Below are 14,677 nucleotides of genomic sequence, written 5' to 3'. Positions count from 1 at the left end.
TATCAGAAGCTTCAGCATTTGAAATTCAGTTGATTTTTAGTGTGATATATGCAGTTTACAGTCAATGTCATCAGTTTCCTTACGTTTGTATGATTTGTAGTACAATGTAAATTCTGGCTTGGATGAAGTTTTTCCAGGCATTGTAATACTGAAATAGTCTAAATTAATTCTAATTGATTAAATTATTTCTAATTCTGCTAGCTGTTAACTCAACTGTATACTGTATTTTTCCAACTGAATTATCATGTAGGAGTAGTAGCAAATGACACTAAAAATCTTTTCATGAAAGTGTATTTGCTTGAAGACAAGGGTTATTTTCTTTCTTTTGAAGAATCAATTTTTTCATGTGTAGAATAAATTAGACTTTTAGAAAAAAAATTTAAATAATTTTTTTTTTTTGCTAATATTCTTTGCTTAGTGTAACTATAAAACTAACTTGTCTGTCTAATTTCTGGTCAGCTGTTAATTCTGGTTTTCTTGGATTAATACTTGAAGTGTAGATATGAATATTTCAGGAAACTAGAAAAAATTTAATACTTCAAATGAAATCACCTCTAAAATCATCAGGATTTTTTCAGTTATTTTCACTATAAGAAGCTATTTTGGTTTTACCAGATTTTTGCAAAGCTTCTATTAAATGGTCTCACTAAAATTGAGTATTTAAAGAAAGGGGGGAAGTAGGAACCTCTAGCCTGGTGACAGCAGTGCTGCTGTGCTTTGTGAAAGACAGAAGAAGGAAGCAAGGTAATTATCACTACCTTTCTTGCATGTTTCAGAGCTACAGTTTTGATAGTAGTAAGTAGCGTACAATCCTCCTTTTGCTTAAGCCAATTGAATCCTATTCCTGACTGTCTAGCATAAAGAAGTTGCAGGAAGTGCAGAGTGCCCTTAGTAACAAAGGTAAGCAAATGCCTTAAGCATATCTGTGCAGGGACACAGTTTGCTAATTACAGGAATTGTTTGGTGGAAAATGGGATTTAACTGATGTATGTGAGCATACATCAGTTTTATGAATGTCAGTAGAAGGTTGCAAGTAAAGTATTAGTACTTTTTTTGGAACTCAAAATCTTGCTGCTTCTCTGGTTAAGAACTGTGTTTTAACTATGTGTCTGTCTGTTTAGGTAACCTGGCATGAAATTGCAAGGCCTCAAGTACATGGATATGACATGCACTGTCTGGCAATGATCGGCCGGTTTCAGTTTGTGTCGGGAGCAGATGAAAAAGTGCTTCGAGTATTTCGTGCTCCCAAGAATTTTATAGAAAATTTCAGTAACATCACTGGTATTCCAATGGAGAACCTATGCTCCCATGTAAGTGTGCTAAAGCTATGCTAAATGAAGACAGTACTCTTTCATGTAAACAAAATTAATGCGTTAGAAAATGCCAAATTGCACTAGACTCCATAAAAATTCTTTTAATGGTTCTGAAACCTTAACCTTGTTTTTCCTTTCCCTTCTATTTGTTTCCATATGTGTTATCTCATATGAATTTTCATGGTGTTGTCTTACAAAACAGGTTGTGTCTGAAACTAAATGAGACCTAGTGTCTGAAGACTGTGAAGGGTATGGGTAAATTTTAAATAAGTCAGACCAAGACGACTACCGTACACACTTGGTGGTTTGAAAGCAAACAATAAAGCCTGGGAATGTGCTTCTCCATAATTTAAGGGTGTAGTAATCTTGTCTAGATGTAATTATTGTTGTGTGGTTATGTGTGGTTGGTTTTTTTTAATTGTATGTTTGGAAATAGTGTAAAGCTTTCAGCACTGTTGTTAGTTGTTACATATAAATATTTATAAATATGCAGTTGTTCATGCTTTATTTCCTCTTAGCGTTGGAAATTTTCTTGAGGCCTTTATATTCCATTCTTAGTTGTCGATAAGTATAATTCCCTACTCTGTGGAAGGATAAGACTGTAGAGTTGCTGTCCTTTTGTGTTGCTCCCCATTTGCTTTAAGATGTAATTCTGTTTTTCTCTGCATTTTGTAGAGCAGACCTTGTTCAGGAAGTTGCCTCTCTGCAGTGCCTTGCATGCTTTTTGCATTTCTGGCTCAAAAGCGGTGTTTTCTGTGCAGCTTCTCAGAGATGGATTAGCCTTTCCATTTCATTTAACAATTGAAACATCTGGGAGAGAAATCTATTCATTTTTGATGGCAAGAAGTTACATAAGTGGCTGTTTAGCACTTTTAATTCTGTAAGACTTTGTAAGCATTTGCGTTAACGACATTGTACAAATAACATTGTGCTTTTTTATAATGCTGGCAGATGTCATTATTTTACTTTTATGTAGAATTTCCTTATCAGCTCTTCCTCTGAGTGCTATTTTTTGATTCATGATACCACGAAGTGTTTCACATGGGCTTTGTTTAAAGAGGAAGGCTTCATGAACTCTAATGATACAGCTACTCTTAAACAGCTTTATTGAAACTGTTTTCTGCGAATGCTTTTTTCAATAAGTGTGCAAGTTTTTTCTTAATTTAGCTCAAACGCCTTCCCAGAAAAAGTACTTAAAACCAAAAAAGCCAGCTTTATATTCAGAAAGGGTTCAGAAGGATTACATTCAGTTCAAGTCCATGGGCTTGTATACTTTGGGTTGCAACAAAGAACCGTTTTGTGGTTTAGAGGCCTTAGACTGGTGTGTGTGTGTGTCATACATTTTCTTACCAATTATCAACGTTTAAATAACTAACATAATATTTTAAGCTGTCAACTAGATTATTAATCCAATTGTGTAAGACAGTCTTTCTTTGAACTTTCCAGACACTGTAAGGGAGGGGTTTTACAGCTATTAAATCTAATCTTTTTCCACCTCTGCACAAAGCACCCCAAGTTAACTTACTCTTTCTAAATTTTGGCTTTTCCTCCCATATCTTTATGGAAGTATTTTCTGTCTGATGATTTGACTTTCTCCTGTGCTGCTCTAAACAGCCATGTACTCCATCCATATACCTCTGCTATGTACTGGGTTGTGTTTGAAGTTGTGGGCACAGGCACTCACCCTCTGTCCCCTTTTCCAAAATACTGCGTTATTATTTCACCTCAGAATGGACTGTGTCCCAGTCCTATTGTGTTATCAACTGCAGTTGACTAGATATCATATATATCCTGGAATAAGTAAGACTGTGGAATAAAACCTGTAATTAGGGCTGAAGACGCATGCTTTACAGCAGAACCCTTGAGCCTTAGAAAAGCTTTTTTTTTTTTTTTTTTCTGGCAGAGTACTGGTCTTCATTTTGTCCAGGGTATGTTCTGGATGAGTTGGGAGTTTTTCAAATTGCCCCTCTTCACTTCTCTAGAAAAGGTTATTTTTAGTCACTCTTTATCACAGGGATTCCTTGAACTGTGGCCTTTGAAATCTGAACTTATGTGGCAACTTGTGTGTAACCGTTCTCTCTCTCTCTCTCTCTCTCTCTTTTTCTTTCTTTCTATTTTTTTTAATTCAGCAATCATCTGATCTTCCAGAAGGTGCAACTGTGCCAGCTTTGGGATTATCCAATAAAGCTGTTTTTGAAGGTATGGCTAATGAAAAATAATGGCGATGGTTCTTCATGTGGATCTTCTTGTTAGGGCTGTTATTGTAAGCTTGACTGCAAGTTTAGAACCTAGAAATAAAATTGTGCAAAGTGGTAATTTCTCTGGTAGCACCTAAATATGGTGCTTAAAAATAATAATAATAAACACCCCCCCAGTGAGAATCTTTCCTTTCTCTGACTTTGATTTCTTCCCTAAACATCCCCTAATGTCTTGTGCAAACCCAGAATGCTCTTTCCCTGCCTCCTATACTGTGTCTTGCACCCCTGTAGGAAGTAACCCCACACAGTCTGCACAGTGAGAGCCCCTCCTGATGAGTTTCACATGGATGTTGGGGCTTGTTGCTCTCCAGTGATGGGTCTGGGAGCATCCAGGGCAGGATATTATTTGAATTCCCCCACCTGCCATTTTTTCCATATTCACAACCTGTGCCTCCCTGCGATGTGGGGGACTGATGACTTTTAGCCAAAAAAAAATTAGTATCGAGTAGCATACTGTGAAAACTAGGTACAGAGTTGTTAAAGCAGAACTACCTGTTGCTACTTGTGGTTTCTCTGTAAAATATCTTGACCTCCAAAGCTATATTCTGGCATCCTTTTCACACTCTCCTCAAATGTTAGGACCCTTGTAGAGGCTTATAGGAGTAATGATGCTTTTAGGGGGATCAGTCACATTTTCTGTTCCAGTGAAAATAGCCAGAAACCTTCTCCAGGTAAATGATGCTTTGTGAAAGTATTTGGGAAGGAAGAATTAGTTAGCCAACAGTAATTAATGTCCTGTTAGTAAAGGCTGGTGAGGCACCAGATTAATTTATTGGAGAGGTGGTGGGAATTGCATTGTGGGGGAACAAGGAAGGAGGGACAAACATCTGTCTAGGATGATAATAATAACTGAGTAGCGTCTTGAGACTGTGGATGGGACTGGTGATCTGGTGTTTAATAAACTCTCTGGTAAAAATGCACTTACACTGGAATCTACAAATTAAGTCAGACCTGCTTTTTCTCTGCTTAAGGTTTTATCAGAAGGTGTGAATTAAAATAGGAAGCATTTTAATAAGCTTTTTCTCCAGGGTCTTCAGTGGCAATACAGCTAAATTTTCTTACGTCTTCCATGAGAGGAAAGCAGCTTTGTTGTACGTGAAGTAACTCATAAAATATATTTTGGCAAAACCTCATTTTTTTTCTGCTTTCTCATGAATCCTTCCAGTGAGAGAAGGAACAAAAATTCCTTCTCCTAGAGTATTGTCCCACACAGAGTAATTACCATTGATTACATGTGACGCACCCAGAAGCAGCACCATGAGTAGAAAAGCTGACAAATTTTCCTGCATTGTTAACCATTTCCCACCCAATGCTGTCAGCACTGATGGCTTGGGTTGAAGTCCCGCAGACCTCTCTTGCTTACTCTGCAGAGGTATCGTCATGGTGAGTAATGATCAGATAGTGGTCTTAAATTAGATAAATGTTGCTAATTTCATTTTCAAGGGGAGAGAAGACAGGATGAATGAGGAGATAGTCTTTCTGTCCTGCTTTTTCTGTACCTGCTCTTTTAAACTGCGATATTTGAAATGTACATTTGGCAAAAGGTTAGATTCTGTCTGAAAGCAACTGTTCCCCAACTCTGTATCTTTTTCTTAAATTGTCCTTCAAAGTGAAGGACAAAGTTGAATTTAAACTTAACTGAGTAATTTCAGTTACTTCTGGTACTTTTGCCTAAAGCTAAGGACTGAGCCCTTGGCAGTTTTGCTGAAGTTTGCAAATTGTAGATACACTTCTGCAAGTATGGCTTTTCATTTGGGGTCTACATGAAATTTAGGAATTCATCACTTGTTTAAGGCAAAAATCTCATACATTTCAAATACAGAAGGAAAGGTTTGACATTGGGGAAGCACAGGTTCAACTCCTGGTGACTGCTTATTTAGGTAAGTCAAAGTCTCTTAAGAATCTCTAAAAGAGACTGTTCTGATGGAGAGAGGCCAGTCTCAGAATAACATTAGATTTTATTTATTTTTTTTCCTCTTGCTCATTCTCGTGTGCATTAGGGTAACTAGATTCTAATAGTCATATTATTGTAACTCAGGAAGCAGAGAAACCTAATTTCAATTACTTATATTGTAAAAACAATAGATTTTTGGTTTTTTAAACTTGTATAATAAGTCCTCATATTTTCCTTCCTGTCAAGTATGGTCTCTCTAGCTAATGAAGTCCTTACTTTGAATAGGAGATATGGCTGTTCAACCAGCTGAGGAAGACGAAACATTTAATACCGTTTCGAATCAGTATCCTGAGATATATTTTCAACCCTTGATCCTTACAGGTATGAGATTCATTTCTGTTGTTGGAAATAGAGAATGAGGTTCACTGGATATAAACTTGAAGCATTCATTGCAGATTTTTAGCTTATTTAGTACCAAATTCGAATGTTGTACAAATGTCTTTTAGAACCTCCCCCAGAGGATCACTTGCTGCAGAATACCTTGTGGCCTGAAATTCAGAAGTTGTAAGTTTTACTTTTCCTTTTAATTTAATTTACAAAACTTCCAGAAAGCTATTGCAACATATTAATGTAGTCTGGTCTTGTAACTCTTCCTATTTTACTACCTGATTTGACTTTGTGTGCAATGCATTGCTTGTAAAATAAATAAATGATATGTATATAAATATTAGGAAAAAATGTAGAAAATGGCAGTTAGAACTGATGTGTCACAATTTTATTTCACTAGTTGTTTCTGTACCGGTGAAATATGTATGTTTTTTAGCCCAAAGCTGTTCTTTTGAATGTGCAGTGATCAGACTTTTGTTGTCCCTTTGGATGTTTGTCTTTTGAAGGTCTGTTTAGGGCACTGATCCCAGTTTATTTCCTCTGTGTTCCAAGAGAATAGAAATAAGAATAAGCTAGGAATGGGAATCCCTAAGAATAGGAATAAGCTATAAGAAACACATGTTCTCATGGTCTTATTTGTGCTTTGGAATGTGGTGGGCCTCTCTTTCTATACTATAGCCTTTGTTTATGTCTGTCCACTCAGCACATCTGCTTAAAACCTTGCCTATACTGAAGGTGTCTCTGCATAAATTTTCTGCTTCTTTCCACTTCATGGCACAGACTTGCAGATCAAGTTTGTCTTTCTGGTATGGAAGTAGAAGCTGAGGCATCAAAGGAGGAGCTTCCACCTAAAGCTTAATGGAGTTGTAAGATGCAATAGATGGAAGCAGCAGCCAAAACAGGATGTGTCTAGTGGTAGAGCAAAGTGATGAATGTTGAGTGAGATGGTTAAAAACCCAATTTGGGTATTGAATGCTGACAGAGTGGGTTGTGGACTGAAAGATAATAAAGTTACGTCGTCATGACAATAACTGTTTTGAGGTTAAAATTCTTCAGCTGTGTTTTGTTCTTTTTTTTCCCCTGAGATTCACAACAGTTTGCAAATGAAGGCTGTCACCTTATTTATTCCCTAAAAATCCTGGTAACGTTAGGCTACACTTTCACAATCCTTCAAAGTTTTAGTATCAATCTTCAAAGTATAGCACAAAGAAATGAATCGTCTCAAGCTCTTACGGGTTTATTTATCTGAATCTCCTGAAAGAGTGGTCTCAGGCAGGAACAAGAATAATGTTGAGCCTTTGCTGATGATTACAGGTACTTTTTATACATACAGTTTTGTGACTTCAGTTGAGAGGGCAGGAAATCAAAAGCTTTGGGAAAACAGTTTGCATGTTGCTTTCATTTGACCAAGTGGGAAGTTTTGTGGGAGCTCATCTTTTACCTTCAACTGGGCAGTTAATATTCTTTGAATGCTTTTAAGCTCTTTTACTGTGTTTGTACTCAGAAGTGCTTCTAGGAGGGAAGGCGGGGGATATTAGACCATACCTGCACGTTCTATAATTTCTAACTGTTAGGTTAACTGCTTCTCCTCTGCATGCTCTGCCCGCTAATGCATCTACTTGCGTAAGTAGTTCGATGAGGGATCTTTAAGTAGTGAAAAGGAGCCAAGGCCAAAATTTTTCTTCATTTGCCTTTGACATTTCTCAAAGTCTAGTGAGACATTAATCTTTGATATTCTGCTACAGGAGTACTGCCTGTCTGCTTTTATATCCTGCATTCAGTAAAATAACTGCATTTTATTATGATCTCCAGGTGACTTACCTGAGCAATTTTTTTCTGTTTTTAGAGACGCTGCTGATGATAGGGATTCTTTTATGCAAGGGCAACAAGATGTAAAGCATTCATAGACTTCCAGGTTTTTTATTCAGGATAATCTTGAAGGAAGTAACATGAAATTGCATAATGTAGATTTCAAGTTGCCATAGCAGCAGAAAAGAAGTGTGAGGAACTGACTTGCTAAAAATAGCTTGTTCGTCATTGACATTTGTGCATTCCCAGCTCTAACTTGACATGAAATTTTGAAGTATTAGTGTTGGATTTTGAAAACTGTTTGCTTGAGTAGGTTTTAGTATGAAGAACTTGCTAAATTTTTTACATAATCTACTAACTTTAAAGTAAAAAGATGATAAATCCTGTGAGAGTATGCTCATCCTTATCCTCTTGGAAAATTACCGTACAGAGTTTATATGCAGCAGGCTGAGATTAAAGCCTGAGTGTTGACATAAATATATATGCTTATGTGTATGGACATTTCATGTAGTACACTGGAAGTCTTGAGAGATATCTTGACACTGGAAAATTGCTGTAATAATTTGTCTGGACGGTTTGAAAGTCCAGTCAGTTTACCTGTGCATAACAAAGAGCTGTGAATTGCACATAGGTAAGGCAAAATTGCTGTGGTTGAAAATGTCATTTCATTATTCATTCATGCAGTTGCTTCTTTCCATTGTGAGCCTTTTTTTTGGTGTTGTACTACAGAATGAAGGGATCAGACTGCATATATGGGGGCAGGGGAGGGGGTTGTACTGAATCTTCTTTACTTGTGAGGCTTGTACAGTCCTGTAAAGATCATTTAGGGGGAAGACATGCAAGAATACCTTCGTCACTGTAAGATACAATGAGACTTGCAAATGAACACTCCAATTAAGCACAGACACCAGTCCCTCTCCCCCTTGAAGGTCCAGGCACAGTTACTCTTCATGAAAATGCAGTTCGTCCCCAATCTTCAGACATGAGTGCGAGAGTCTGTCTATGGGATACGCTCAGCAGCAGCTCTTCTGGACTGTGTTCAGCAGATACAGGTGGTCATTTGTCATTTAAACAGATGGCTGTGGTGGCTGCAAGTGAAATCCCATGACATCAGTCCCATATAAGAACTTCTTTGCAACATTGCTGACCAAAGGAGTTTATTAAGAGAATTGCCCATCTCGTCAGAGCTGGGAATCAAAGGAAACCCTGCCCACAACTGGTATTTAGCTTATATTTGTCTGCTGTTTATAGACTGCATCTCCAATTTTACTCTACTTCCAGTCTGTTTTGTGACTGATTTTAATTTGTGTTAGTTAATGTGGCATTTCTGGTTATTAGTTAAATCCCAGTCCAGGTATGTGAGCTTGAATTCTAGCAGAACTCGAGCAAAGACTGATTAAAAATGTATTTCTGGAGGAAGCTAGAAGTTTTGAGGTTTTTTTACAGTGTTGTTACCCTTTCCCAACATGATTCTTGTCCTCTAGTTCAGAAATCTTTTTTCAGTATTTCACAGAACAGGCGTCCTTTGGCTGTGTGTTTGTGGTATATTTCTTTGGTGAACTTCAAATATGCGGCTTCTGATTTCTATTAATAGTGTTAAAATTGCTTTACAGGAAGATAAGAATACTTTAAATGCTGCTTTAGTCTGCTTTGTTAGTCACTAGTATAGCTCCTGCAGTGCTGGTGCTCTAGGGCTGTGGAATGGGCTGAAGAGAGTGTTGTGTAGTCAGTTCCTAAATGTGAAAGAATTTATGCAGGTGTTTATATTGAATGCTGAACATTATTAGGAATTATTTGGGGCATAATACTGAAACAGTGGTGAGAAGTTCCTGGCAGGTGCCTTTCATTTTTGCAAAGGGATTTAAATTAACTTAAGAACCTTGATACATACTGCAAAACGGCTGTGATGTGTTAAATATCTTTTCACATTTATTTCAGATATGGCCATGGATATGAAATTTTTTGTGTTGCTTGCAATAATTCAAACACTGTAATTGCCTCAGCGTGTAAGGTAAGAAAAGATTCTAGCACCATCTAGTGAAAAGTGCCACCAGATTTCTAGGGCTGACAGAGCAGGAGTCAGAAGTCAGTATGGGCTGAATTCTGCTCTTTCACTTAAATGGGAAAGATTTTGTACAGGTGACAGTTGCCTTGCGAAGGTGGGAGCGAATGCAGCTAAATTATTGTTCGTAAATTATGTATGATTCATTTGAAGGTATTAGTAAGATAAATTCTAACAAATATAGGTATAAAGCATTTTCTTACTGATACATTGTCAGCATTAGTAGAAAGTAGTGAAACAATCTTGAAACTTCCCAGAGGAAAGCTGATTCTAGCTTGATGGCAAGCCTTAAAACAAGCCCCCTAACATCATAGTGTTTTGAAACGTGTTACTTTTATATTTGCTTTCATTAGTTCTCACTGATACTTTTTCCATCAATACAGGCTTCCAAAAAAGAACATGCAGCAATTATTTTGTGGAGCACTACTTCTTGGAAGAAACTGCAGAGTTTGTCATTTCACAATCTGACTGTTACTCAGCTGGCATTTTCTCCTAATGACAAATTTTTATTAGCGGTTTCTAGAGACAGGAATTGGTCGCTGTGGAGGAAGCAAGACTCATCAGAGTCAGGTAAGATATGTAAAGTGGATACACGCATTTGAAGACTTCATGGTTTGTTCAATATTTTTGGCTTCAAATATTTGAAAGAGAATTGGTAAAATATTTTAATGGCCATTTTCCTTACAACATTTCAGAATTAATAGTGTTGTAAGCTCTTGTGGCTTTAAGAAGTGCAATTACTGGTGTATAGGAAAGCTAGAAAGGAAGTTAAATGTGGAGAAGAATATAATCAGGCCTTAAATGCTGTTTGATTGATGGAGGTAATGAAGTCTCCTATTTTTCTTCCTGCCTTCTGCTTGTGATTGTATGTTTCAGATTTACTGAAATCAAGTATAAATGCTGGAGGGTAATGCCTGAACATCAAGCTGGTATTCTATGAAGGAAGACCTTCATCTCTGTGTCCTGTGCAGTCTAGGCTGGAGATTCATTGCTACACCTATGTCCTGAAGAGCTGCCTTGCCCCTGTTTGCAGGGCATAACACTCAGACTATAGACAGGATTATCTTCTGTCTTTGCTGTGGCTTTCTGATAATCCTGCACAATCGATGAATTTGACTAGGACTGGCTCTGCCTGGAAAAAGAGCTGATAGTAAAGATTCAGATGACTTTCTCATTGCGACTTTGAGCCTTGCAAAATCATGAGGAGGTTGCTATTGAACACTTTAATGGGTTCCTAGAACAGGTGCTTGTGCTGAAAACATTTATCATTGCACTGTTGGCTTAATAGCACATTAATGCTACTGGGCTCTAAAGAGTTTTCCTAGAGACTTGGCAGTGAGTTTTGGCCCCTTCAGACAGTGTCCGGTTGTATCCTGGCTTGAGATTTCTGTTCTATTCAGGCTTCTATTCTAAAGCTTGGCACATTGTCTGCAGTAGTTACACAATGTTTCAGGATAAGGAGTATGAATTCTCAGGAAGCAGGGGAGATCTTTTCATCTGTTCATCAATAACTTTTCTGTCTACCAAGAACATAATTATCAGTGTAAAGCAAAACTGCTGATATTGGCATCCTAAGAAGTGGTTATTCAAAATCTATGCTCCAAAATGACAGCCACTTCTACTTAGGAAGATCATTCCTGTTTACTGATCTGCTAATCAGATTTATTGCCTGATAGTATGCATATTAAAGTGGCAGCCTGTCTTTTTGGAAACTGATTAATCTTTACAATTAGATTGTTACGATTTGAGCTCTTGGGGCTTTACTGGTAAATAGGAACTGTAGTGGAAATATTGGGGAAGTGTTTACACGTGGTAAATGTTGCACTATACTAAAACTTTTGAAGTCACTGTTCTTATGAAAAACTTGTATGGAAAGAACCTGAAGGTCTTATACTTTGACTTAAATTCTTCTGAAACAGATATGCATGTAAAAGATCAAACTGTTCTTACTGTTTTACTGATATAAGGGCTGTCTGCGATGGTCTTGAACAGGTGCTAATTATCATTGTGGTAAGTGTTGGAAAAAATATTTGTGGTGCTCAGTATTTCCAGTTCCTTTAAAGATGAGTGCAGTAATGTCCAAGTATTTGCGTAGTTCTTACATAGAGTAAGAGTAACAATTACTTTTAATATGTAAAATAGTTGAATCAAAGGGTTTCCTTTCTATGTTTTATTCCAGGATCAGTTTTCAGTTGCTGTGCAAACACAGACAAAAATACAGCTCTTCACAGTCGAATCATTTGGTCTTGTGATTGGACACCAGATAGCAAGTATTTTATTACTGGCAGTCGGGACAAAAAGGTAATTAATATAAAAGGAATTGAAAAAGCCCAGAATTATTTTAAATGTATTTTAGATGAGCAAATGCTGTGTTCTAATGAGCCCATGTTCTATAAATACACAAAAAAGCTTATTGTGTATATTACCACAGAAATCAGTGAGACTGCCATATGCTAAATAAAGTGCTTGCATATGTATGTACAGGACTGTGGTCTGCCAATTGGACTTTCTCCCTTCTTTTTCATACAGTGAGACAAGCGTATGTCACACAACTCTTATGGTCTCTAAGTTTTTTTTATTTTCATAACAGAATCTGTTTTTGTTGTCAGTATCTTTAATGAAATCAGACTAAGTGAAAATTCCTAGACGATTCTCTTTCTTACAGGTCATTATCTGGGGCCAGTGCGATTTGTCTCTTACTACTGAAGGGAATATGTCGGATTCAGTCAAGCCTTGTTCAACAGTACTGGATGCCGGGGACTCTGTTACTGCTGTTAGTATCAGCCGTGTGCTTACTCCTGATGGAAGGTATTGCTGTTTTTCTGTACTGCCATTTTGTGTTTAATTAAAAAAAAAAAAATTTTTTCCCCTTTAGTCAGTTTGCTGTGGCTAAATGGCTCCTAAAATCTAGTTGTCAAATATTTTGACCATTCTTTGAACGGAATTAAACCTCCTTTTTTATTTCCTAGTCTTCTTTTCAGGTGTATGGTGACTTCTCCAAACAGTGTAATAAGGGCAAAAAAACCAAGAGGGGAGGGGGGCATTAACACAATTAATGCACCTGAAACACATTCATTCTTCCAACAATATTGACTGCTCTGATGCTGTATTAAGCTCCTTATACTTTTCCTAACCAAATATATTTTTCAGGTTTCTGATTTGCTCATTTTTTATGAAGAAGCTTTGAATTAAAATGTGATATTTTTTAATGAAAAAGTAAATATTGATTTGAAGGGGAAGGTGCAACAGAGTGTTTGCTAGTTCTTTTTAGCTTGCACTAGAGCCAGCTTCACTGAGCTGCCTATTGTAATCTCTTTCAGAACTAATACAGTTGTTCTCTTGATAGATATGTTATTGCAGTAGGCTTAGAGAATGGCAAGATTATCTTGTACACATGGAAGCAGAGTGGGCAAGAACCAGCACTAGCTGATTGGACCACAAGTGGTGAGGTGGATAACAGGTATGTCTTCCAAAGTAAGTTAGGAGTAAGGAAATATTATACTTGAGACTAATAGTGCTGGAGTTCTGTTCTTAAAGTATAAAATTATATGAAACTGGTTTATTTGCATATAAAAAAAATGTTATCCTTTTAGGAAAAAGCTGATCCCTGAAAGTCTAAAGATGTCTTTAAGCAAATCCTGGAAATAAAACTATTTCTTATTTAGATTTATTAAAAAAACGCAACAAACTCCAAGAAAAACCAAGCGGGGGTTAAACCCCAAAATACTTCGTGCTATGCAAATGCCTTGATAATTATTCCCCTTTGTTTCCCCATTTTTTAAAAAAAGCTTTGTTACCTTTGGCCATAAAATAAGATGGTAGAAAACACTGAGGAGGGAGGAAAAGAACCACTGTCCAGATATATAAGCAAAACGTTTTGGAGTGGATGACAGCAAGTTTTCAAGAGCAGCTTCCAGGAGAAACCAAAGGAATAACAAGTTATATGTGGTGCTGCTGCAGTGCCAGCAAGAGAAACTCTCTGTAGGGAGACTTTAAATGTTTCACTTGGAGCACTCTCCTAGATTCTTCCTTCACGTACTGGCTTTGGTAGTACCAGAAATGAAAGTTGATGTTGACTTTGGCCCGTGCATGCTTGAAGTGAATTGCAAAGAGACACCAGATAACAGGAAATCACAGGCTGAAAGCCAGAAATCTGTCATATCTCAATAACCGAGATGCTAGACCTGCAGCTTAATGTGGTAAAACTTGAAATCAATCGCTGTTTAAATTATTGATGAGAGAGAGGATAAAATGTCACTACTGTTAATGGCCCTGCTTATTTTAAGAACTTAATACCTGCTGGTTGTCACAAGTCAGTTTTTCCTTAGTTGGTAGTGTTAAGAGTACTAATTATATAAATGTTGATGTTTACACTTGCATACCCAACTGTGTTTGACATTTTGCAGTTACATATGGATTTCTTTTTGTTGCAGCCAAAGTCATGCTCTTGCTGTGAAACGTTTATGTTGGAGACATCATGTGGGCAGAGCTGGACATAATGATCAGAACAGCAGCGAGTGGCTGCAGCTTGCAAGTTGTGGGGCTGATCACTGCGTCAAGATATTCAATGTCAACAGATTTGCTCTTTAGCAAAGACAGCAAGCAGATTCACAACATTTTATTTCAGCTTTAGTAATTTTGATTGTTGAATTTTCTGTTTTCTGCTGTGGAAGGTGAAACATCTGACATGTAACTTATTAAAAGCAACTTTTGTGGTAGTTTGAAATGTCAAATATTTTTCTAATTCTGCAGTTCCAGGAACGTAAAGGATTTTATATGGTTTGGTTGGTGAATATCCTGGAACTGAGTGATGGGAGAAGGATTATGAGACATCTCTGTTTGCTCTGACTCCAGGGGTGGGTGGGAAGCTGCCAGTACTTGGATGGTTCTGTGCTTGGGATTGTGAGCGGAGTACTGAATTGTTTTGAACTCCGTAGTCCTATTGAACTCAGCT

The 14,677-nt window shown here is 37.3% G+C and overlaps 1 protein-coding gene across 2 annotated transcripts in view; it reads left to right on the top strand.

Annotated features, from left to right (window-relative positions):
• The window catches only part of ELP2 (elongator acetyltransferase complex subunit 2), a 34,128-nt gene extending 19,687 nt beyond the window's left edge, over positions 1-14,441 (top strand). The window contains exons 13-22 of one of the 2 annotated variants that reach the window (XR_012659133.1): positions 1,122-1,310; positions 3,443-3,512; positions 5,751-5,846; positions 5,972-6,029; positions 9,600-9,672; positions 10,107-10,293; positions 11,903-12,024; positions 12,370-12,531; positions 13,070-13,183; positions 14,157-14,441. Coding sequence is in view for 1 of the 2 variants with exons in the window: in XM_075084474.1 (XP_074940575.1) it covers positions 1,122-1,310; positions 3,443-3,512; positions 5,751-5,846; positions 5,972-6,029; positions 9,600-9,672; positions 10,107-10,293; positions 11,903-12,024; positions 12,389-12,531; positions 13,070-13,183; positions 14,157-14,313 (1,209 nt within the window). In the remaining variant the exon portion in view is untranslated. The remainder of the gene's footprint in view (positions 1-1,121; positions 1,311-3,442; positions 3,513-5,750; positions 5,847-5,971; positions 6,030-9,599; positions 9,673-10,106; positions 10,294-11,902; positions 12,025-12,369; positions 12,532-13,069; positions 13,184-14,156) is intronic. The other variant, XM_075084474.1, reaches the window with a different exon arrangement.
• Positions 14,442-14,677: the final 236 nt, after the last annotated feature.

Source organism: Phalacrocorax aristotelis, chromosome 2 (genome assembly GCF_949628215.1).
Source record: "Phalacrocorax aristotelis chromosome 2, bGulAri2.1, whole genome shotgun sequence".
Taxonomy (NCBI): Eukaryota; Metazoa; Chordata; class Aves; order Suliformes; family Phalacrocoracidae; genus Phalacrocorax; species Phalacrocorax aristotelis.
This window is presented reverse-complemented; position numbering and strand designations above follow the sequence as displayed.